The sequence below is a fragment of the Dermochelys coriacea genome, chromosome 7 (genome assembly GCF_009764565.3).
Source record: "Dermochelys coriacea isolate rDerCor1 chromosome 7, rDerCor1.pri.v4, whole genome shotgun sequence".
Classification (NCBI taxonomy): domain Eukaryota; kingdom Metazoa; phylum Chordata; order Testudines; family Dermochelyidae; genus Dermochelys; species Dermochelys coriacea.
In genome coordinates this window covers 48,348,218-48,372,678 of record NC_050074.1, presented here as the reverse complement: position 1 = coordinate 48,372,678, position 24,461 = coordinate 48,348,218, and the positions used below count along the sequence as shown (strand labels likewise).

General features: G+C 50.5%; 1 protein-coding gene across 3 annotated transcripts in view; it reads right to left on the bottom strand.

The window, feature by feature from the left end:
- Positions 1 to 24,461, bottom strand: part of CACNA2D2 (calcium voltage-gated channel auxiliary subunit alpha2delta 2) — a 630,338-nt gene that overhangs the window by 7,395 nt on the left and 598,482 nt on the right. For 2 of the 3 annotated variants that reach the window (XM_038410728.2, XM_038410731.2), the window contains exons 23-33: positions 23,208 to 23,228; positions 18,304 to 18,364; positions 8,979 to 9,076; positions 7,758 to 7,848; positions 6,705 to 6,767; positions 6,466 to 6,563; positions 4,694 to 4,792; positions 3,723 to 3,817; positions 3,182 to 3,229; positions 1,340 to 1,411; positions 582 to 734 (exon numbers count right to left, since the gene is read on the bottom strand). In XM_038410728.2, the coding sequence (XP_038266656.1) occupies positions 582 to 734; positions 1,340 to 1,411; positions 3,182 to 3,229; positions 3,723 to 3,817; positions 4,694 to 4,792; positions 6,466 to 6,563; positions 6,705 to 6,767; positions 7,758 to 7,848; positions 8,979 to 9,076; positions 18,304 to 18,364; positions 23,208 to 23,228 (899 nt within the window). The remainder of the gene's footprint in view (positions 1 to 581; positions 735 to 1,339; positions 1,412 to 3,181; positions 3,230 to 3,722; positions 3,818 to 4,693; positions 4,793 to 6,465; positions 6,564 to 6,704; positions 6,768 to 7,757; positions 7,849 to 8,978; positions 9,077 to 18,303; positions 18,365 to 23,207; positions 23,229 to 24,461) is intronic. The other variant, XM_038410729.2, reaches the window with a different exon arrangement.

Here is a 24,461-nt window from a genome sequence, read left to right as displayed (position 1 = left end):
AGGTAAAGGTGGACACACAGCCACAGCTGGCACACGATTGTGCTGCATGGACACAACTCACTCATGCTGCTGGGTACCATGTCAGAGGAGACCGCAGCCTGACCACAAAGCCTAAGCGCATGTGAGACAAGAGGCTATTTCAGACTCTGCACCCGACAGGGAAACTGAACCTTGATAAGCTACTCTCCACAGTTCCCGGCTCCACAAGGCATAAGGAAGAGGAGGATAAAGCAGCCCTCTCCTAGTCCAGGGCAATGTTGAATCCCCTGGGGACACAGCACTTGGGGTCTGTGAGAGAACACTGTCTGGAAGTATCACCCAAGTCTTGGTACCAACAGGCAGATTAAGAGGACTGGCCAGCTTTCCCGTTGCATTCTGGGAGGACATCTGTTGCTCTGATTGGTTGCATTACCCAGCTGCTATGCCCTATGGGAAAGCCAAAGGAATTTCTCCCTCTGGTTTCCTTGTGTCAATCAATGGTTCTTTAATTGCCTGGTTGTCAGGGATACAGCCCCTGGACCAGCAGGTGAACTTAGCCCTCGCCTCAGCTGTACGAGCGCTGCCCATAGCCCTGCACTCACCACAAACACCCCTCTGGGGGCAGCTCCCGTGTTGCTCTGAGCTTCTGGGGTGCACACCGACTGGAAGTCATAGGACTCCTTCCGCGCGAAGAAGGAGTTGTTGTAGAGGGCAGACATCAAATTAGCGTCCACCTCGCTGAAAAACTTTCCCACCTGGAACGGACGACACCAGAGCAGAGGAGGTGAGTCTGTGCTGAGCATGAGAAATGAGACATGCTCTCTGCACAGCAGGGCTCTGTGTTGAATCATCCAGCCAGAGCTCACGGGTGCAGTACAGGAACCAGGCTTATGGTTACAAATGAAGTGAGTTTGAAGGTCTCTGCTGAGTCCCCTATGGGTGCTTCTTAACCCAATACACAGTTCAGTACCAGCAGGAATGACCCAGGAATGGAATAGTGGTGGTGGGGCTGCAGCTCAGGACTGAAGGTCATTGGCAGACCTGGGGGGCGAGGGGCTCAGGCCTGGAGGAGCAAGGAGGCTGTAGGTCAGGATTGAGGTGCACTGGCAGAGCTGTGTATGTGGGGAGCCTAGGGCTGGAATAGCAGGGGGGCTGCAGGCCATCAGCCATGCACTGTTCTTAGGGGCAGCGCTATCAGTCCTTCACTTTCAGACACAACTGAAATTTACCCAAATTGGCCACGAGGGGGCAAATCACCATGCTTCTCTGCGCTCTGACTGGGATTTCCCTTCCTTCGGCTCCCAGCATCTCAGAGCCAAGACCCTCCACCCCAGCCTTTGGCAGAAGAACTGCTGCTCACCTGGTACCAATGGTCTTCCTGGTTGGAGAGCACCAGAAAGCCTCCATCATCGATGAGAACGCAAATGAGGTCCTGCAAAAGGAGGAGAGCATTGGTCTGACGTAGGCAGCTCAGAGCTATGGGCAGCACTGCTGGGCTCAGTTGTGTCCAGGCAGCCGTGCCCATGGGGGCAGAGCCTGGGCACTGCCCATGGGCCAAATTCAAGCGAGTTTCAAGAGAAATGCAAGCAGTACGTGAAATCCCTGGACAGGTCAGCCCTGCCCTGAACACCTGGTTCCCTGGGGCACTCCTTCAACATCCGTCCTGAAAGCACATGGGTCTTCATGTGTTAAAGGGCTGCTGTACTGTGTGAAAGGGCAGCCCTGAGATACAGCTGCCACATTGGGAGGTACGGGCCACACAAAGGATGGAACAAACCTTTGTAAAGAAAGTCTGTATCAAAATCTGCCTGCCAGGGCGATGTCTGATTGACAAGAGACAGGGACAGAGTTAAAGGCGTCTGCATGACTCTACATGTGTTTTCATCCTTTCCAATTTGATGTGTTCAGGGGCAACCTTAACTTAAGAATTTCCTGCCTTTCTGATGATTTTTTAAATCACATCAGAGTTTTTCTAGTGCAATTTCTTCTGGAGTTACAGATGGGTATTTTCAACCTTCACCACAGTTTTTTGTCTTGGAATTTCCTCTGGGTTTTGAAAACATTTGTCACAAAGTACTCTGAATCGGGAGGCTTTGCAGGCTCTCTCATCCCTGTGGTGTGTAATAATCATCCCTAGCTCTTAGCATTTCGCAGCAGTAGAGCCCAAAGAGCCTTACAAAGAATCATGATCTCCATTTTACTGGTGAAAGAGAGGAAATGACTTGCCCCAGATCACTGAGCAGGTGGAGCTGGCAATAGAACTCATGTCCCCTGAGAGTCCCAGACTGGAATTCTGTCCATGCTGGGCAGAGATAGGGGGCTAGCTGTGTGACTGCAGGAGTCCTGCAAGGTGATGATGTAGATCAGAGGTTCTCAAACTGGTGGTCTGCAAGCTCCATTCAGGTGGTCCGTGGATAGTTCCCTCTAAGGTGTGCAGCTGGGTGGCAGCACACAAGAGAATGAAGGGCCACCCACCTAATTAGGTGCCTGGACCCTGGAGAAGATGCACATGTAAGGTGAGGTGGTGTCCTTCAGGGGAATAGGGGGTAGGTGGGAGGGGGCAGTGGGGTGAGAAGATGGGGTGGGGGGAATTTGGGACGTGCAGGGCTGCGGCGGCCAGAGAAAGAGGTGATTTTCCCCAGCTCCAGGGCTGCGGCTGCCGGGGAGAGACGGCCCTCCTTCCCAGCCTCAGTTCTGTGGCTGTTGTGGTGGGGGAGAGACGGCCCCCCTTTCCAGCCTCAGCTCTGGGGCTGCTGTGGTGGGAGAGAGACCCCCCTCCTGCCACGGCTGGGGAGAGAGGGCACATCCATCACATTAGAAAGGTAAGACTACTGATATTAAAATATGAGTTGTGTGCTTTTATTTGTTGAACAAAAAAATGGTAATTATTATAAACCTTTTTTTATATAGTGCTTTTATCCAAAGCGCTTTACAATAGTTAACTAACGGTACAAACAACATTTGGAAAGGTCATTAAGTGATCCACGGAGACCCTCAGCAATTTTCAAGTGGTCTGCGAAAAAAAAGTTTGAGAACCACTGGTGTAGATTGTAAATGTCATCATGCCGGCATCATGAATGCCTGGGGTGCTACACACATGCTTAATAATAATGGTAAGTGCATGCTGGGGGGCTTTGAATTTGGCTGCCATGATCTGGACTCATGTCCCAGGGCGGAGTAGAGGAGCTGAGAGGCTGCTCACCTTGTTGTTGGCCTCACAGTCCATCTCGCAGCTTGTGGAGGGGTCGCACTGTGAATTCAAGCAAACAGAAAGAAGCGGGGACAGTTGTAAGCACAGCAGCAAGTGGGGTGTCTGCAACTGATCTGCCTCATTCGGAATCCGCACCCATTTCTCCACTGACCACGTCCCAGCTCTTCCTGGCTGTACCTCCCCGGGGAGATCAGAAACCAACTGGGAGAGAAGGATCATGGACATGGGAGGAAAGGGGAGAGGGGTGTAACGGGATGATGCGTGGAAGGGATGGGCAAAGGGGGAACCAGGTCTGTGTGGGGTGGAGAGGACTGGGATAGCTAGGGGGCTGGCTGGTAGGATATACTGGCAGGACTGTGCAGATCAGGGCCAAGCTGGGATCGCTCCTGGAGCAGAGCAGGACAGGTCTGAGCAATCCCACTGGAGTGCCCCTCTCTGTGCTAACTAAGATCCTGCCCGTAGAAGCAAAGCCCAGCAGCTCTGCCCAGGAGGGCGACAGCTCATATCTTTCCCCTTCCCTCTCCCCACTCACCCTGCGAGTTCCCATTTGATCCCGGTCTGTCCGATTACTTGCCAGGACTTTAAACTTTTCAGCCCAAGCTTCCAGGTCGAGCTTCACTCCAATCACTGGGGAGAGGAAAGGAGGGCATGGGAAGGTCACAGAGCAGCTCCCCTTCATGCCCATGGTCATGCCTCGCACCCTGGAGAGGTGTGTTGACTGTGGCCAGCAAGTGTTTCCCCGTATGTTAAATCACAAGGAGCCAGACTCAGTAGAATTGAGGGCTCAGGATCATCCTCCTACTTCCCACATGGGCCAGAGGGAGGTGGCTGCTCCCCACAGTGGAACCACACAGGGGAAGCCCAGGATTGACTGGACACAGAGAGCTCAGCCTAGAGCCAGGGGCACAGGTTCCAACTTTTTCTTTTCCCTGGGGGTGCTCAACCCCGGCTTCATGCTGAGGCCCTGCTCACACTTCGCCCCCTCCCCCAAGGTCCCGCCTTCGCTCTGCCTCTTCCTGTCCCTGCTCTGCCCCCTCCCTCAAGGCCCTGCCCTCGCTCCGCCTCTTCCTGCCCCCATTCTGCCCCCTCTCCAAGGCTCCTGCCCACCCACTGCTCTCCGCCCTCCCTCAAACCCTTCCCTGAGCCACCAAACAGCTGTTTGGCAGCACCACCCCCTATCAGCTGTTTGGCGGCGGCAGGGAAGAGCTGGTGCCAGTGGGTGCAGAGCACCACTATTTTTTTTCCATGGATGTTCCAGCCCCGGAGCACCCACAGAGTTGGGCCTATGACCAGGGGGCGCTCACCGGTGGAGCAGTGCAGGGGAGTCCAGACCCAAGTGGAACAAAAGTGGAACCCCTGAGCCAGAGTTAGTGTCCTGAGTGGCAGAGCCCACAGCTGGATAGAGCCTATCACCCTGCAGGCTGTGTCCAGACAATCGAGGAGAATCACATGGAGGGCTTTCCCCTAGGTCTGCCATGCAAACATCTCCCCGGGCACCCTGACCTGCTGGCTTCAGGGTCCTCCCGCCAATGCTGAGTTCCACGGCCGTGCTGACCAGGATCCCAATGGTGTTGTTTTCGAGCTCCAGCCCTCTGTAGCTGGCTGTGGGAAGAAGAGAGAGACCTGAGACCACATGAGATGCGGGGAGCGCCACCAGGCAGGTCCCTCTGTAAGGGGAGGCCCTGGATCCATCCCTGCTGCTATGATACTTTCTTAGATTTATAGAATCCAAGGACAGGAGGCACGGCCGTCCCTAGCCATTTTGGTGCCCTATGCAGCCCCCCGTGGAGGGGGAAGGCTGGCCTCAGGCCTCTGTGGGGGGGCAGGAACAGGCTTGGGGGGCAGAGGGGAAACTGCCCCCAAGCACGAGCTGGCGGAGCGGAGTGCGTTGGGGCCCGGTTGCTGCACTTCCTGTCACCCAGTGAGTGCCCGACCCTGTACTCACAGGGTGGCGGGAAGTGGAGTGACCTGGCCCCAGCCCACTCCACTCTGCTCCCCTGGCTCCCAGACTCGGGACTTGGGGGACAGGGAGGAACCACCCCCCAGCACCCACAGGCAGCGCGTCAGGGAGCTGGCAGCATGGAGCAGGCTGGGGCCGGGTTGCTCCAATGCCCACTGCCCGGTGAGTGCAGGGCACTCCCAACCCCTGCTGCAGTCCTCAAGGGAAGGGGTGGAATGGGGCAGGGCTGGGGCAGAGCAGGGGCAGAGCAAGGGCGGGGGCCACGGGGAAGAGGTGGAGCAGGGGCTGTGTACTTTGCGTATGGGTAAAGACAGCCCTGACAGGAGGGACCATTGTGACCATCTAGTCTGACCTCCTGGATAACATAGGCCAGAGACCTGCTCCACAATACCCCTAGAGCAGGTCCTTTAGGGAAACCTCCAATCTGGAGTTAAAAGTTGTTAGTAATGGAGAATCCACCATGCCCCTTGGAAAATGGTTCCAACAAGCTTTATTTCCAGCCTGAATTTGTTCAAAGAATCTCCGTCAGGCAGGGCTTGGGATATTGCATCTGCTGGGTCGAGAGCTGGGCAAACCTCACAACAATAACTGTGTTCACACCTCCAGCTGAACCCCCCCATTCCCACTCAGTGGAAAGGCTCTTGGGCTTCTTCTCCCTTCAAGCCTTGATTCCACTGATTCCACTGGCCCATCGACGCTCCCGCCCAGCAGCAGGGCTCTCTGACGGAGCCTCTGACTGCTCCAGGCCATGGATCAGCCGGGGCACTGCCTAAGCAGGGACAAACCATGCGCACCTTGCTCTTTACTCAACTGTCTTCCTGGCAGCCTGGACAGCAGGAATGCCGTCTGGTTCGCCAGCACCAGCACTTACGGCCTGGCACAGTAACGCTGCAGGCCCAGCTAGTGCTGAGCACCTTGCTCGCCATTATGACGCAATTCCTACCTCCAGGAAAGGATTCTCCTATCCATCAGTGAGCGACACTAGTGTAAAATACATGTGCAATGGACAAGGATATCTGAACCAGCAGAGCCCAAGAGATGAAGCTGCCCAGCGACAGATCTCAGGCGTGTTTCCTCAGGAGCCCCTGGCAGGGCCTGCTCTGTACCTCCGGAGGTAGCAGAGATGCTTCCAGCCCCCAGACACAGCTCCAGGCTCCGAGAACCATTGCTATCTCATCTCTCTTGGTACTGCTGCAAAGCGGCTGAGCCCAAGGAATCCCGTCTCATTCCAGAGGGCCATGAAGCACTGGGCTTGTCACTGCCATGCATACCCAGCCGCTGTCTTTTTGGGGTGCCGGTGCAGGGTGATACTTACGGTAGGGCGGTTTGAAGATATACCCCTTGTTGTCCAGGCTGCGACGATAGAAACTAGCATTGAAGGGCTCCGGGTCCTCTTCCCAGTCGTCGGCAGCTCTGGAGTGTGGGAGGAGAAGAGGCCCCAAATCAGAGAGGCCATCAGTGGTAACGGCTTGTGTATGCCAGCCTGCCCTCATGTTGAGGCTGCACCCTCACACAGACAGGGCTGAGACGTGAAGGGTAATCAAGGCTACTTACTTGTTAGGGAAAACTCGGGTGATGCCACCATCCGTGGCAGCAAACACAGCCAGGAGACTGTACCTGCAGTGAGACAGGACAGGAGCACAGAGCGTTACAGCTGGTCAGAGGGCGCTCAGGCTCCTACCCCTCCTCAGCACTGCCCTCACTTATATCTAGCTATGGGTATTTTTCCTACCATCCATCACTGTAGTATTTGGGGCCCTTCCATGCCAAATCAATAGCAACAGTGAAATCCCCCATGGACTTTGTGGAGTCCCTGGCACTTCTGCCTTGTCAGGGTTGAAACCCTGCTTGGGCTGGGGATGTTTTGGGGGCAGAGCTGGGTATTAAATGGGTATTTGAATGAGCGTGATCAGTTGCAGCTGGGACCCCAGGGGGTTCAATGCTTCCTACAGCAGTGCGTCACTGATGGTGGAAAGGCTCTCCCTAGAGGAAGGCCTTGTGCAACGGTTCCAAAAGATGGTCTGCCTCTGGATTTGCCTGATCTGGATCAGCTATTGCATGCACTGAAACTGTCATCTTGAGCACTATCGTGCCAGCAGGGAGAGCTTCCCACAGCTGTGCCCTGCCCCTGCCGCCTACCGTTGTAGGAGTGCAAGCTTTCGTATAGCAATGTGGCCAGTGCCAGCAACGTGGGCTCCTTCTGATGGCTGAGTCTTTGGGGCTGTGAACTTCCCCAGCACAGCACCCTAGCTGCACTCGGGGAGTCACACATTAACACCACAGCTTTTACTTTGAAACCCATCTGGGTTCAGAGCACCTGCTAGGGGTGGCTGTAGTCTCCGCTCAGCGCAGAAGCTGGCTACTGCAAGAGCCTTGCTCAGTGAATGAACATCAAGGTCAAGGCAGAAAGTCTGGCCTCAGGTAGGAGGTTTCAAGGCTGCTAATGCTGGTATTGTCTAGCCTACAGGGGCTCCTCTGGAGCGCATTCCAGGAGGGCCCTGCCTTCCAGCCATTGACTAAGGAACTCAATCTCCCTGCTCCCAGATGGAATTGCCCCTGGCTGGGCTGCTGCTGGCGGGACAGGTTCTGGAATGGGGATGTGCCTACGTGTTGAGGTCCTGATCCTTCCACACTCTCTCCACCAGCTGCTGGGTGATTCCTGTGTCCAGGATCAGGTTGTGAAGGAGGAAGTTGTCACCTTGAAAGTAAGAGGGAGAGAAGAGAACGATGAGGTCTGTTCCCCACCCGGAGCCTCCCCCTGACCTGTCAAGCAGCAATCTCCCCCCACCCAGGATCTCTTGTCCCTCTGAGTGCTGGGTGAAAGAGGGCGGGTTCCCATCGCCCTTTGGCCTTGGCTGCCTTTCCTCTCCATCCACTAGAGCCCCTTCTCCATGCTGTCTGAGCCACTGTGCCACGGCACAAGTCCTAGGCTCAGGAAGCGGGCTCTTCCGTGGCTACTGTGCTGTTCTGCACCAGCCATGAGGAAGCCAGGGCTGGAGAACTGCAGAGACAATCCCAGGATAGGGCAGGTGGGACATGGATTCAGGGCTCCCACATGGCAGCCAGCTGTGCAGATCCCTGAACTACTGAGTGCCTCTTTTGATCTTCTCTGGGACATACTTAATCTTAAGCAATACAGATATAACCATTGGGGAGAACACAGGGCTTGCATGAGAGAATCATGGCAGACAGCAGGCAGGCTCTCTGCCAATGTACCTCTGCCAAGGTACTCTAGTCCTAATCTACACCATCCCCTGCTAGCCCAGCCCTAGGCTCTTCATACACAGCTAACTGCCAACCTGCAATCCCCTTGCCATCCCAACACTGCTCAGTCAATGCCCCTCCATCCTGCCCTGAAGCCCCCCCTGCTATTCCAGTCCTTCATCCCCCCAGCTCTGCTGATGTACCTCAATCCCAACCTGCAGCCCCCTCTGCTATTCCAACCCTGGACCCCCTCCCCAGCTCAGCCAACACACTCATTCCTGCCCTTCCGCACCACTTCCTGCTTCCCCAGTCTGGCTGGACCTCTCTTAGGAACAGACTATCACACAGTGTGCTGCTTTTGTGGCTAGGACCAATGCCCGCTTGGCATCAGAGCCCACCAGCCTCCGTTGGCTCATGAGCTGATCCCAACCCTAGAGCTCAGCTCCCCCAGGTGTGTGCCCCAGCCTGCTGAGTCAGCTGCTGATCTGGACAGGTGTCGTTAATGGTTTATCCCCCTATTCATCCCCTCAACCTGCTATGACCCTTCCCAACCCAAACCTCTCCCTTTCTTCCCCGAGAGAAGCCCAGGACCGCTCTGCAAACGCTGCCCCCTGTGGTACTTACACTGTTTGGAGTCTGGGGTCACCTTTTCCATGAGGGCGATAAAGTTTTCCAGGAATTCTGTGTTGTTATCCGACAGGTCAAGGTCTTTGCAATATTCTCTGGGATTAGGGTGAAAAGATTTGGCGTTTGGAAGGAGGAAAAAGTTACTGTCACTTTTCTCCTGCTCAGCACTGGTGCAATCCTGTTTGTGTGCGAGTGTGTGGGTGCATAGGGCTGCTTGTATATGGGTGGGCGTGCACGGGCTACATGTGGGATGATGCCTTTGTGCTTCTATGTTCCTGGGGCTGCATGTGGAGAGCGAGTGTGCGTGTATTTGAAGAGGTGTCTGGGAGGGGTATATGTATGCAGCACCCTATATTGTGCATGTGTGTAGGCTTCTGTGCTTGGATGTGTCTATGAGGAAGATCCTACACAAGTGGATGGATCTAGACTGTTCTCAGTGGTAGCAGATGACAGAACAAGGAGTAATGGTCTCAAGTTGCAGTGGGGGAGGTTTAGGTTGGATATTAGGAAAAACTTTTTCACTAGGGGGGTGGTGAAACACTGGAATGTGTTACCTAGGGAGGTGGAGCAATCTCCTTCCTTAGAAGTTTTTAAGGTCAGGCTTGACAAAGCCCTGGCTGGGATGATTCAGTTGAGGATTGGTCCTGCTTTGAGCAGGGGGTTGGACTAGATGACCTCCTGAGGTCCCTTCCAATCCTGATATTCTATGATTCTATGATAAGTGTGTGAGGAGGTGCTGGTGAATATATGCAAGGGGCAGATGCTGGCTGACATTTGGATGTGTGAGCGTCCCTCTGAGTGGGCCTGCACTATTTGCATGGGCTGCATGGAAGCGTGTATGTTCACCAGAAAACTGCACATTCAGGCTTTCCAGAGTGGCACTGCATCATCACCCAAGAACCAGTGGAAGTTTATGAAAGTGGCCAATTTCAGTGGAGACAGCCGCCACACTGGAATTTATCAGCCATATCAACCCTGGGACAGGCACTGCTGCCGGCTATCTTGATACCTAGTCAGCCATGCCATCAAACACCATGGGGGAAGGCTGCTAATGCTGCGACAGCACAGCCCCACCGCCAACTGGGCTTGCTAATGTCACTTGGCGGAAGTACCCTATGAGCAGTCACTGCATCCTCAGATTGCTCCATGTCTGCTCAGATAAGCTAGGGATCGCTGGTTGCTTTTAGACATCCCTTTTGGTTCTTGGATTCAATGGGCAGAAATAAGATGGTAGCACATTCTTCAGCCCCAGCGGGTCTTTGGTCAATTGCCCAGGGCAATTCCCTTACACTGACTCTTGTAATGACAAATCCCGGGGCTTTGTTGTCAATGTACCAGGGCTCAGCTGGCCACACATGTGAGTACTAGATAGTGTGATGGTACTATGCCATTTCACCTTCTCTTAGCATGCAGACCAGACACACCAGGAATATCCACAGCCTTCTGCAGCCTGAAAAGGGCCCACAAGTGTCCTCTGGGTGAAACTTCACAAAAGGAACCACCCGCCTCTGGGGTCTGAGACGCGGGGAAGCAATCAGATGACATGCGACTACTTGCTTTCACTGCCGCATGGGCAGTGGGAAGTAGCTAGAAGCAGCGTCCTGTCACTGGAACACCAACAAGAACCTGTGGAAGGGCAGCATCACCTGGAGTGGCAAAGCTGGCGCCAGCTGCTATGGCATCTCCCCAGGAAGATGGCACCACCTGGCAAAACAGCATAATGCCTTCTGACATTACTGCCCAGAATGGTGGCAAGAGCCCCTCAAAAAACAGTGCGCCCAGCACAGAAGGATGAGGCTTTTCAGGGATGACAGCTGGAAGGGCCATAAAAGACCTCTGAAGGGAACATCACGTGAGGTGAGATCTTCAAACCTACTTCTCTTTCTATGGGTGATGACTGGCACCTATCATGCTGGTATCAGAACACCTGAAGGCACCTTATACAGCATCTATCAGAAGCACTATTTGCTGGGCTGCCTAAGATGGGATCTTATAGAGGGTGAAGGCGAGGCAGTTACAGAATTTATAATCTGGCTGCTGACCTCAGCTATAGCTTTGAGATGACTTAATGGGATGGAAGTCTTGGAAAAGTCACCAAACTCTCATCATTGGCTGACACAACATCCAGTGGTAGTTCTTCTCTCAGCCTTCCATGGAGGTGAAGGCCCCATTGCACTCACCCTGTGCATGCAGCTGCAAAATCCAGCTAACATGTGATTGCTGAAAATGTCACCATAGGTGAATTAGCCAAGACTCGGGTGCTGCCTTCCTGTCACAAGCGAACCCTAACACCAGTGAGGAAAACTGTGGAACGTGGCAGGCGCTCAGGTGAGATGGGAACAAGGCTGGAGGAGGTGGACGTGATTTGGTGTTTGAAGGCCTCTCGTGCTGGAGCGCCTTCTCCAAAAAACACCTGATCTACACAACTTCAGATGCTGCTGCAATAGAAGACAAGATGCTTCCAGATGCCATGGAACGGCCTAAAAGAGGCCCAGGGTTTAATAAGCAAACACTCTACTGACCACATTAAGTCTGGGAGGAATTTCCCTTGACTTCCATACCACAGGTACCTATTTCCAGGTCTGGGTTGCACCTGATTAGACCAGGACCAAATGTGACTCTAGTTTCTTTCTCATGTTGTCATTTTAGTAAGGGTGGGCCTCACAGTTCAAGACAAGAATTGTTCAGTGGACCTGGAGAAGCCTAGGATTCAATGATCATCTGCATGAATTCTCCTGTCACATTAAGAAGCAACTGGTCTTTCTTTGATAGGCCCACTCCATTGAGAATCCCATTCTAAAGCACGGAAGGATGCCTATACTGAGCTTGCAATACTGGTTAATGATGTTTGATGGCATTCAGGCTGCAATGTCTTACGTTACAGACTCTGTTACAAACGGGTGCATTAATGTGCCCTGATGTAGGTATTTTTTATGCTATGGCAATGTGGCCATTGAGGACTGATTGTGATTGCCTCACAAGTATCCCCACCTACCAAATTGCCAGCAGCTATTTAGGTGTTTGCAAAAGAGCTGCCACACCCCCAAACACATGAATTCTTCCTTCACATGGAGAATAAGCCATGGCTGTTTATGGGTCCAGGATGAACAATTCAGTGGATTGAGAGACTCCTGAATATGAACAGCATTAGAATCGCAAATACTGCAGATGGTATCCTGTGATGTGGCTAGGAGCGCTGGTGATGTGAGCAGGTAGAGTGGTGGAGCACACAGTAGGTTAAGCACTTGATGACTGGAGACTGAGGGAGTGTGGTGGACAAGACTCCAGCATTCCTTCCCTGGCTCTGCCACTGACTCACTGTGTGACCTTGGGCAAGCCACCTCACTGCTCCATGCCTCAGTTTCCCCATCTGTACAATGGGAGATAACTATACCTACCTACCTCATGCAGAGGGTTGTGAGGATTAGTTTATAAAAAGCTTGGGGACTGTCAGATACATGGAGCAGTGGATGCATATCAAATCGATTCTGGTTCGTGCTTCATTCACCAAGTGCTCATTTTACCACGTCCTCTGACAAATACGCTCCCATTGCTAGGGTTGCTGCTTGTATGCTCCAGTCACAGCAAGCCACATGCCCATCAAGTTAGCCTCACCAGCAAGAAAGCAACCTCTGGAAGCAAAATCTCTAGCGAGTCAGTTGTTTGTATTTTGCATTCAGATAGTGCTTTTGTAGACTCTGCTCTTGGAAGGAGCAGAGGGATGGGGCAGGGAGAGAGGAGGACAGAGACAGCTCTGGGGTCTGTCTCATTGGTGGCACAGTTTCCACTGCACACAGCTGCTCTCGTCTTAGCAACATGAAAATAAGATGGCCAGCCATGCTTTACCCAGGTTACTGTATTGGAAATACCGGTACACACACACACACTCTCGTTATACATATCTGTACCATTTATATAGATAGATAGGTGCTGGATTAGCTGTGTAGAAGAACATGTACATCTGGCATAGATGTGTTTGTGTTCTGCAAATAACTCCCCAGTAGCTGCTGGGGGTCAATTGCCCCAGCCCCCACAATGTGTTGATATTGGACTGCAGGCACGCACTTGGCCTGGAGTCCCGTCCTGCAGTGCATTAGAAAATGAAGGTAATTGATAGTTTAAAAGAATAACTGGATGGTGTGTGTGTGAAAGAGAGAAGTGTGATTGCATGTGTGTGTCTGGGTGTGAGGTGTATGAAATTATATAGGGCCAGATTCTCAACGTGGGTAAATGAGTGTTGTGCCATATGCTGATTGACACCCACTGAGAATGTAGCTTGGAGCTTACAATATTCATGCCTGGAGTAACTTCGCTGAAGTCAAGGGGATGAATTTGGCTCAGTCTAGGTTTGCCCTGACCGAGAGCCTTTTGGGTTCCACATCAGCCGAAGCTGGGAGTCCCTGTCTCCCAAATACCCACAGCTGCAATGTGTTCTCAGGAAAGAGAAACCAACTGCTTTTAAACCTGCTTCCAGCCGTGCTGATGCTACTTCCCCGACAGCTGCTGCCTCCAGCTGCTCGGCTCCCATTGCTTCCTGCCGCCAAGTCCCCAGGCTGCCTCAATCACACCAGGTTCCTCGTGCCTGTGAGTTCTGATGTGAGGGCTGCCATATTGGCCACCGCGCCAGGGACTGAACCGGGGACCTCCAGAGCTAACAGCACAGGTTGTCCAGGCTCCCACACTGGTGTCTGTAACAGCCTCATCTCTGCAGATCAGGCCTGTATCACACTCAGCATGAGGGTTACACTGGCATGATATTGCTCCTCGCTGCCAGGCTGCCATCACCTCCAGGGATAAGGTGCTGTGGGGAGCAAGTCTCAGCTGCTGTTGCCTGCCAGGTGCAAAGTGCACGGGAAGGGGTCAATTTAAGGACTGTCTTTACAAACTCTTGGCTCTGTGGCATTGGCCTCCCTGGCTGGGACTGCAGCTGAGATCCCCTGGCATGAGGCAGAGTGGGTCCTGCAGCCTGCAGGGCTTTCTAGCCTTGTTTCAGCAGTTCAGTTATTACTGCTTTATTTTAAGCCATCTGTGTAATTATGCCGAAGGATCAAATGTACTAGAAAGGAAGGCAGATCCATGCCTGCAGGATAGCAGATGGCAGGGTATGTGGGTGCCCATGAGGAATGCTTGGGGGTCTGAGACTCCTGTGGAGTGGGAGCATCTCATAACACCTGGCTAATGAGGGCAACTGATGCTCACCACTGCCTGACCCTGATATCAGCCTAGAGTATTGCCTGACACACAGCAGGCCCAGCTCTGGGGCTCAGATCAGCTGGCCTGCCGTTCATGGGCTTGGCTCCGTGTATGCTGAAATGACTCCTCGGGAGAAACAAAGTGGTGGGGAGGGAACCCCTGGGCATCCCATCCTTAAGCAGCTCTGCAATTTGTGATCACATACAGCAGGTGTGACTCCTCATCTCATCAGATCAAAACACCCCAGGAGAGGTGATTGGTGTGCATTGTCTCTCTAAAGAGCTGAGCAGTGGACTCATGACTGGCCCCGAAGTAACTCTAGTGCTGTGAGACCTTCACTGTAAAATATGGTAGCATTTTAAATACATATTACTGAAAGGGTTGCCAGTTCTCATGATTTCATTGCAAGGCTCGACATTGGGCATTTTTTCTTAAATCTCCAGCTCCCGGAGGCCTGGGATTTGGGAGAATCTTGGCTCTCAAACTAAGAAAAGTAAGTTTCTGGCCTTTGTGGTTGTGGAGAAAAACTTGAAAACCAACCAGGAGGCAAATAAAAAGAATCCCAGGTGGATTATTTTGGAAAGTCTCCTGATTTCTGAGGGGTCTGATGCACGATTTGTGAATGCCTGGGGTCTGAAATAATAGGAGGGAGAGAAAAGTTACTGGATCCCAATGTTCTGGCTGAGGCCATTCTGTGACAGTCCAGGTAAAGTCTCTGTATTTCCTGAAAAGCCATGGCTTCAAAAGCCACAGACTTGATGCTCTCCCTCTTTCCTGCTGGTTTTTACATATTTGAGGCAGGGAGTCAATTTCACGTATACCCGCCATTTTGGCATAGGTAGGTCGCTGCGCGCACAGCGATCTGACATGGGCTCTTAGGAGAGGACACTTTTGTGCAAAACTATCCAGACGATGCAGTGCTGCTTGGCTGGATTGGAATTGAAAAGAGCAGCAGTGGAGATGCATCTGTATGTGGCAGGCATGCTTATATTTTAACAGCACTAACAGCAAGGGTGTGTGTATGTAAAGGTGGGTTTCATCTGGAGGGGCATAAAGTCCCCTCTCTGTGTGAGCAGCTGAGTGGGGAAGCCATATGGTTTTAATTTCCCGCTGCACTGTGCAAGGCCCAAGTCTCCTCTTTCCACTCCACCAACATGATGGAAATTGTCATTCCCCTCCCATCTTCTAAACTTTTCACATGATGGCTAGAACGCATTGTAGATTCCCACACCCCTCTATTGCTCAAAGATCTATAGGTGTCCCAAGGTCATCTTTAACTAAAGCCACCTATTTATCTACACAAATGCGTACAGATATACGTGCTCACACACGCACAGAGATATTAATATGCGATATATGGTTTCTGAAAATTGCCAGGGTACATATTAGAATTGATGGCATATCATACAGTCTTATTGACTCTCATGTAATCTCATTTGGTCCTCCTGGGACATCTTACAGTCCTTTTGGTCCCCAGGGATATCATAGGCCTTGTAGGATAGGGAAGCAATAACACAAGATCCTATTTTTTTTCTAATGTGTCACAGTATTGATACCAATTTTGAGCAAGGAACAGTCACAGAACAGATTTCAAACTGGAAGATTCTTACCTATTATTAGAAAAATGGTTAATATACAATAAATCACTACACGGCAATTCCAAATTTCTCTTCTCCTTTATGAACTACATCATTTGGATCTGAATTTCAAACAGTCCGAAGTTCAGGACTGTTGGATTGGGCCCATCTCTAACACATATGAACAATACATTGGTAATGCAATGGATTTCTAATAAAAAGCTAGAAATTCATCAAGAGCTTCTGGTAATGTTCTATGCTGGGAGCTGAAGTTGGAGTCACCTGACTGCTATAATGTACATAGATTCTCATAAGATGTGGATTGGCGGGTTTTTTTTAATAACATATGCTTTGAAATTTTGTGTCTCTAGTTGACACTTAAGTGTCTCATTAATATTGACTCTATGCCTCATGACGAACATTATCCTTCTGGAAAAGTCCTATAGCATTTAAAAGAAAATAATCCCATTTGAGTCCCATGTTATATTAAAGGTACATTTATAAATGGCTTATTAAGGGTCATTGAATGATTAATGGCTGTGTAGCGGGGTGGTCACCCGCTCCTGCCTTAAAAGGCTTAAAACAGCCCGGGGAGAGGGCTGTGGCAGGGAAGGAAAAGTGTGGCTGAGTGGGAGAAGCAGCCTCAGATGGGGGCCACACCCCAATCAGGCCACGGTGGGCTTAATCAGGGTCCAGCTGGCTCTTATAAGATGGCAGTGGGCCAGGAGCACACAGAGTCTCCTCTCGCTGTGGAGGGAGATAGGCCTGGCTGCTGAGGAGTGTACCAGGGTACCTGAGGTGAAGCAGGGCTGGGGAAGGCCAGAGGAGCTAGGAGGCTCTAGACTGGAAAAACCCCAGGCTGCAGGCCTGGCAGATGGCCTAAGACAGGGTAGTGGGGTTGCAACAGGGCAGCCCAAGGGTAGGCGGAGGCAGCAGGTCCAAACCCCCCTTGCCTATGATGACTGGCTTATACAGACTGCAGTCAGCCCCAGTGAAAGGGGGCTAGATGGTGACTGGGGGTAGCCCATAGGCTGAGGCAAGGTGGGAATAGAGGGTGTGGGGTTCCCTGGGGAGGGGAGACCCAGATCTGTGGGGTATTGCCTGGAGGGGCAGCACCCCAGGTAAAAGGGCATCGGGGTCCGGGAGGGACATGGGGGCCAGTGATGGCGAGACACCGGCAGAGGGTGCTCTGGAGCTGGTAAAAAGAGCTAATTCCCAGATAGCCAGCAGGAGGCACTGCTGGGTGAGTCTGTGCCCGTTACAGGATGTTATAGCATGTTACAGACATGAGTAGTATGTGTTATAGATAGTTATAAGCACATCTGTAGGTGTTATGGATGATTCTAAGATGTAGTTATAAGCAATCTATTGACTGTTGGACTCTATAACAACTGTATCAACCATTTATTAAACATCTATTAACCACTTATTAACCCTTATAAATATACCCTTAGTAAAAAGTGTGACCAATATTTCTATAGATTTTTTTTCTTATAGATTTAATAGAAATTTCTGTCCCTGCTAGAGAATTCTACAAAATAAAACATCTTGTATAAAGGAGTTCTGTATCTATTAAGCCCTATCAGTTTTTAGAGTTATTTCTCTGAGTCCAATCCCTATTACCTCCTATTAGACTTTTCAATATGAGTGGAGCTGGGTGAACAAATTGATTGGTAAAATTTTCACTAAACAAAATGCATCAATCAATTGGCTCTGATTCAAAAGTGTTCAAACTACCTCTCAGCATTTGTGAAAGCGTTCGCAACTGTTCAGACATCCACAGTTTAGTCAAACTATTATTTCTTCAAAAATTCATGCCAAAGTGTGTTAAGTGCTACTTGTTGTTCTGCCATTTAAAATCAAATGTGTTTGGTCAACCGATTAGTGACCAGAAACATCATGTGACTGAGGCAGCCAATCACGTGAGCTGAATAATAAATTGTTGAGGCAAGCGATCCCAGCTCTGAAAATGACTGGTTGAAACTATCTGATGGACACCTAGGAATAAGGGACCTGTTTGCAGAAACTCAGGCCTGGCTCCTGAACAAATCTGCCACTCTCTCTTCCTGAAAAAGGACCTTAACTTGAACCAAATATTATCCATAACTGAACAGTCTGACCTGCACAGCCAACATGACTGTATGATGCCACAGCAATCCCACTATGACTTCTGGGTTGTCTGCTGCTTTGCGAGACTTTTCAGAAACTATACCTATATATGTACACCATATATACGCCTCATATACAGCTATACATATATACTGTGCTCGTGTATATAACTGAACAGACGATAGACACAGGCTGCCAACTGTGGTGGAGGTCTCAGCAGAGTGCAGGTAGCAGCTACCCATCTCAGAGGCACACAACACACACAAGAGACAAAGAGTAAGACAGGCACAATGAAGTGGCATCAGTTCTGGAGAAGAAGGTGATGAGAGGGATATATGTAGGGGTGGAGGTGGAAATGGGAAGAGGGGAGTTGAACTAGCCCCAGGGTCAGCGTGGGGAGCGTGTTTAAATGGACACCTCAGCAAGCGCACACGCAAAGCTACCTGGGAGCAATGAATACATGTCCCTCGGACTCAAAGCTGTTTGGCAGCAGGAATTCAAAATCTGCAACAGAAAGGCAACGTTATCCGGTGGAGGTTTCAAATGAAGGAAGGGGTTTTGGTCTCAGAATATGAGAGAGAGAGAAAGAGAGAGAGGATAAACGAAAGAATCAAACAATTGACTGATTTTTAACAAGAGAGAAGTAGGGGAATTCTGTTGGTAACTGTAGCATTGCACAAGAAGGAGAGTTATAGCCAATATGTTGCCAACATTAGAAAGATTTGGTGATTTGATTGGATTTTTTTTTGTTTGTGCTCTGAAATGCAATATATTTTCTCTGTTGTATATGTATGAATACGGGCCGTATAGTTACATATACACACATACATATATATATATGTGCACACATTTATATATATATATATATGCATGTTCAGTAGGTCATATGGGCATCTCTCTCTTATGAGGATTGTTAACAATGAAACCACATGCTATGCTTGTATATGAAAAGAATTACTACAACAATTTTTTTTTGTAATAAAAATTATTGTTCAGGCATCAACATGGCCAAACCAGGGTCCTTTATGAAGACAGTCCAACCAAAGACTTACCCACCAAATAAAAGTCAAATGCAATGCACTGTGGGGGTGTTGCTGCCTTCTGGCTGCCAATGGTCTACAGCTCAGCAATAACCATCCCCCTTGGTCAGGCTGCAATGGATCCTTCCAAATCTGGATTAAGATGGGTGGTGGGGGGTTGGGAGGATCTGAAGGGGCTGTTGGAGAAGCCTAGGCTAATCTTTCTGCTCTTCCAATGGAGGTTTTCTACTCTGGCTCTTTCAGATTCAAGGACCCAAGCTGAGGGCCACAATGTTATCTCTCTGCATTTCCCTTGTTCCCTGTTCTGCATCCTATTAGCTCTCCTTGGTGCTAGTGGTTTTCACTGCCATTGCCATTATCTCCTGGTTATGTGGCCACTGCATCTTCTTGGTACAAAACCAGGGGCTGTCTGCCTAGAAGAATGGGAGATATTTGCCCCAGGGGGCAATGTGTTGTTGAAGCCTGGCACAGTGGACCCAGGAGAGAACCTGATGGAGGAGGAGTCAGCCAGGATCCATGCAGCTGTTTGGAAAGGCAGAGGCCACACCCATGATTAGAAAACCCTTGGGTTGCTGAAAGCGACTCCCCAAAGCAGAAATGTTGATTTTCAGTTCCAACAAAGGCTAAGATGTCCCCAGGCCATTGGGCAGGGAGTGGGTGAGGAGTGAAGGTGATGGGTTATCAGTCATATTAAACATGGTTTCTCTTTCCTTAGTGGTGGGTATGGCACCAGGCGTTTGGAGACACCCTGGCTTTCTGGACCAATCATGGATGTTACTTGCAGCCTGGTCCTGCCTCCTTTACTCCTGATAAGAGACCTTACTCAGATGAGTCACCCCATGGGAGCCAATGGGATGGGCGACTCGAGTATGGATTACTTGTGTGAGTTCAGGGATTGGGCTCTAAGGGTTTTCACCAGTAAAAATTGCAGGGAAACCTTGTGCTGGACTACTGTGGCCTTGGAGGACAGATTCTGGCTTAGACAAAAGCTAGTGCAGCATATGTGGGGATGGGAGATGGAGGAACCTCTCCAGGATGACCCAAGTGATTTAGAAGGCAAGGAGGGAAAACAGGTTGGGGAAACCCATGCCGTGCATATGGCACATGCCCGATCCAGTTGGGATTTGATGGCCCAGGTGGCTAGTCCAGCAGGGCAGGGTCCTTTGCCTTGCTCCCCCAAGAGGATGGCTGTTGCCAGCTCTCCATTGCAGGCCATTTTCTGACAACACAGGCTCGACTAGTACAGCTTGTCTGCATTTTTCACACGGAGCTTCGTAGACATAAATATTCAGAGGTTAGCCCTATGAGCAGCCAAGCCCCTCGCCCTCCCCACCATGTCTTCCCGCAGTGCATTGCAAGACACACAAGGCCCTTTGCCAGGCAGCACAGCCATAGGTTGGACTGTTGTTTTCTGTAAGGCGGGGTCTGGATACAAGCCAATGAGAGGAGGAAGAGGAAAGGAATACAAAAACAGTAGTAATTATTCCATCAGCATTGCCATTACAGGGTCACTGGGAAGAGGCAACTCAAGGCTGATAGAACAGGGCTGAGGGCAACGCTCCCTTTACCTTTCTCCTTCCTTCCCCTTCCTCTGTGTCTATCTGTCTATGGCATCTGTGCCCCTCTGTGTCTGTCCATCCTTCCAAGCCTCTGAGCCTCTCCTCTCGCTGGCTGGGGGAACTGATAGAGGAGGAGTGGGTAGCTCCAGTGGTTCTGCTCAATGCACTGTGGAGTGGGGTTGTGGGTCTTGGTGGATGGGGGGGGAGTGGAGGAAGGAGGGCAATGAGAGGCACATTCTCCGCATTCCCCACCATCTGTACACCTCAGAAGGTGCAGAGAATGCGAGGGAAGCTAAGTCAATTTTCCACACGTTCTTCTTATTTAAATCCATTGGCTGTGCTTTTAACTAGATCATGGCCCTGATCAAAGCTATCCATTGACTCTGACAAGTTGGGTCAGACCCTCTATGAGGCACAGTGTCAGGCCACATTTTCACCAGCTGGACTTTAACGAATCCCACAGGATCTGGAAAAAAGCGGATTGAGGAGGGACCTGGTATTTTCAACAGAATAAGGGCTATTGTAACGAAGATGGGGATCAATTGTTCTCCTGACGGTGAAGGTAGGACAAGAAATAATGGGCTTAATCTGCAGCAAGGGAGAGTTAGGTTCAATATAGGAAAAACTGTCTAACTCTCACCAGTAGTTCAGCTCTGGAACAGGCGTCCAAGGGAGGTTGTGGAATCCCTGTGCTGGAGGGTTAGGAACAAGTTGGACAAACCCCTCGGGCTGGTCTAAGGTTACTTGGTCCTGCCTCATCACAGGGGACTGGACTTGACGGCTTCTTTTAAGTACCTTCCAGCACATTTCTAGGGTTTATGATCTCTCGAAAGTATTTCAATCCTCTTTCCCAGGGAGCATTGGATGGCCTTATTCATGCACGAACACAATTCTGCGCTCAGTCCATCCGTTGCCCTCCACTATTACACCGTGTCCTGAGAATAAATGTGCCCGTGAACAGATCCTGACATGTCTCCTTTTGGTTTTGAGAGCAGGAGAGGCAGAGTGTGGTCCTTGGCTGCCTGACATCTCTGGATTTAGGTGACAGGTGTTTTCAGACTCAGTTCTCCAAAAAAAGGCGGACCATGTTTGCTAGTGCCTGGGCAGGACCAATCATTTCCTTTCTCTGTTTGTATCACAGACAGAGAAGTGGTGAAGGCAGATGTGAAGGGTAAACATTGTTCCACTGCACAGGTTCAGGAATGGAGCACCACAAATGCCACTGGGACAAGCAGGGGACAGCTGGGTTCAAATCAGAAGTGCTTACTCAGCCCCACTCCTGCTGAAATCCATGGGAGTTCTGCATGAGTTGGTCCAATTCTGGAAAGATGACTTATTGCTAGGCCACATCCTGAGAGGGACCAAAACCACCCATTCCCACGGGATGGGAGTTGCTAGTTGCTCTGCATTTCTCCGGTGTCTGGCCCTTCATCCTGAGCTACACAAAGGATGGAAAAAAAAGAAACCATGGAGGACAGCTAATCCAAACTCATCCCCTTATTTTCCACTGAGGACACTCCTAGATCCCGATCCAGTAGCCACTGAAATCAATGGAAAGACTCCCATTGACTTCAAGGGGCATCGACTCAGGGCTCCAGTGCACTGTGGGAAATTCATGTCCAAGCAGATGGTCCAGTATCACACCAGATTGTACTGTATACACCTAGACCCCTTTACCTGAATACACTGTGCTAGCCAACTCCACCCTTGGTGACACCAGACCCAGGATATTTCAGGCAGCTGCAGCTAGCTCAGAACCCCGAACTCTTCTCTACATATACACATTTGCAGCACATGGACACACATATTTAGGTTTACGAGCTGTTCATTTGGGGATAAACCCTTCCCCAATTGACTTAAACTAAACCATAATAACTTGGATTTAAACAATCCAGAGTCTTCACTCCTCCATTAAACTGAATCGGCCTAACATCACACCTGGAGTTAAACCAGTGCAACTCAGCATGTGGACCAGCGTGACACAGCCATGGCTAGGACTGAAACGATGCAGCGACGCACAATCTGGGGCCTTCCTAATATGACAGCTGAGACTTGGTCCTGGAAGAAAAGCTTTGATTCATGCGTGCCATGGACCTGCCTGATTCCAGCCCCTTTCTCCTGCTCAGCCAACATCTCCCCACTCAGGAGGTCTAAACGCTTATTAGTAGTAGTTTTTAAGTGATCACTGGATCTAGTTCCAAGTACCACTGAGTCTGGAGGTCTCTGCACAGCCCTATCCCATTCAGTTTGAGTTGTCTTGAAGAGGAGGGACGCACAGGAGCAAAGATGGGAGGAGGAGAGATTTGTAGGGAAGGAGTGAGAGAGGGAAAGAAGAACAAGAAAGGGGGCTGGGGGAGGCAGAAGAGCAGGATATTAAACTAGCTACAAAAACCTTGTTGAATCAAAACATAACAATTCCATAGGAGATGGACTCTTTAATGGTATCAAATCGAATTTCTGAGCAATGCACAGGGAAGGAGTGCAGAGATAAATAGGGACAAAGCTCTCATGAACATAACAAGACGTTGCTTTCAAATAAAGGGGAAAGAACTGGAGGGAGGGAGTGGAGGAACAGTTTGGTGGAGGTTTGCAAGGTTAGGCGTGGCAAACGGGCACAGGAAATGGGCAAGCAGGCTGGGTGGAGGAGGTGGGGGGAGTCGGTGAAGGGTGGGAGTGAGGGGTGGGGGGTACTGGACACGGGGGGTGGTGGTGGTGAAGGGTTAGTGGTCTAAGACTGAAAATACTTGCCCTTCATTTTGATGTTTGGTACTGTGTGAATCCACCAGAGAGAGAAAGCAAGAAAAAAACAAACGAAAAAAACAACAAACAAAAAAAAAGGGGGGGGGGAAGGGTTGGGTGGAAAGGAGGAAGGAGGGAGGGCACAAACAATATTTTATTCAATTTTTGTTTGAATAAAAATATTGTGTATCATAATCAGACCAAAAGGAAACCTCTTGCAAAAAAACGACATAAAGAAAAGAAAAGAAAAAAAAAGAAAAGAAAAGAAAAAAGGCCACAGTAAAATAATAATAAAAAGTATAGATATAACTAGAGAACTATAATCAATCTATATTTATATAATCAAAATTAAAATGAAAGTCAGTAGCAAACAGTTGCAACAGTCTTGATATAGAAATGTTCTTACTGAGTTAGCAGACCATGCAAAAAGACAAGGTTAAAAGAGACCAGAGGGGAGACATGAGAGTGCCCAGAGGCACAGAGACAGAGAAGGAAGGAAGGCGAGAGAAGGAAAAAGGTATTCAGAGATAGGCGGGGGATAGAGAGCTCAAGACAGGGAAAGGGAGGATGCTGAAGGCTGTTATCCCACTCTGATGTAAGTGGCTGCTGAGAGAGCTCAGTGTGGGCTGAGCAGTCCTCCAGGAGGAATCCCAGGAGCCACCATGTCTGGAGAGAAGTCTTGGCCTGGATGTGGTGTGGGTCACTGCAAGCTCCCTTTGTGTGTAAACCCAACCCCTAGGAAGGGGGTATGTTTTGACCCACAGCACCTTTATGTGAGGTGTTTATGGAGCAAGGTGGGGAAGTCACATATGCTGTGGGGGGAGGTCACAAAATTCTTTTGAGCCCTCTTCTGCAAGTGACCCTGAGCGGGGAGTAGGCTCAAGCTGCAGCCCAGAGACAGCAGAAGCATGTCTCGCTCCCATCTCTAGAACAGCAGCTGCTCTTCCTGGAGCAGACGCTACAGCTGCTCCTTCCCCAGGGGGCACTGGGGCCAGTGAGTGCCAGCCCTTCTCTGCCCGACACGGGGCTGGACGAGACCCCTGAAGCCTAACTGCTCATCTTCGAGTGGTGGCTGCTGAGGAATTCTGGGCCCTCCATTTATCTCATTTTTTAATGAGTCAGGCTTAAGCTGCAAATAAGGCCCTGGGTGAGGACAGCTACAAGGCCCTCCTAGCTGCCACCCTGGGCTGGCTGCATTTGGAGGAGCTGTGCTCCAGGGCTGAGCCCAGCAGTGAGCCTGTGAACCACAACTGATCCACTGGG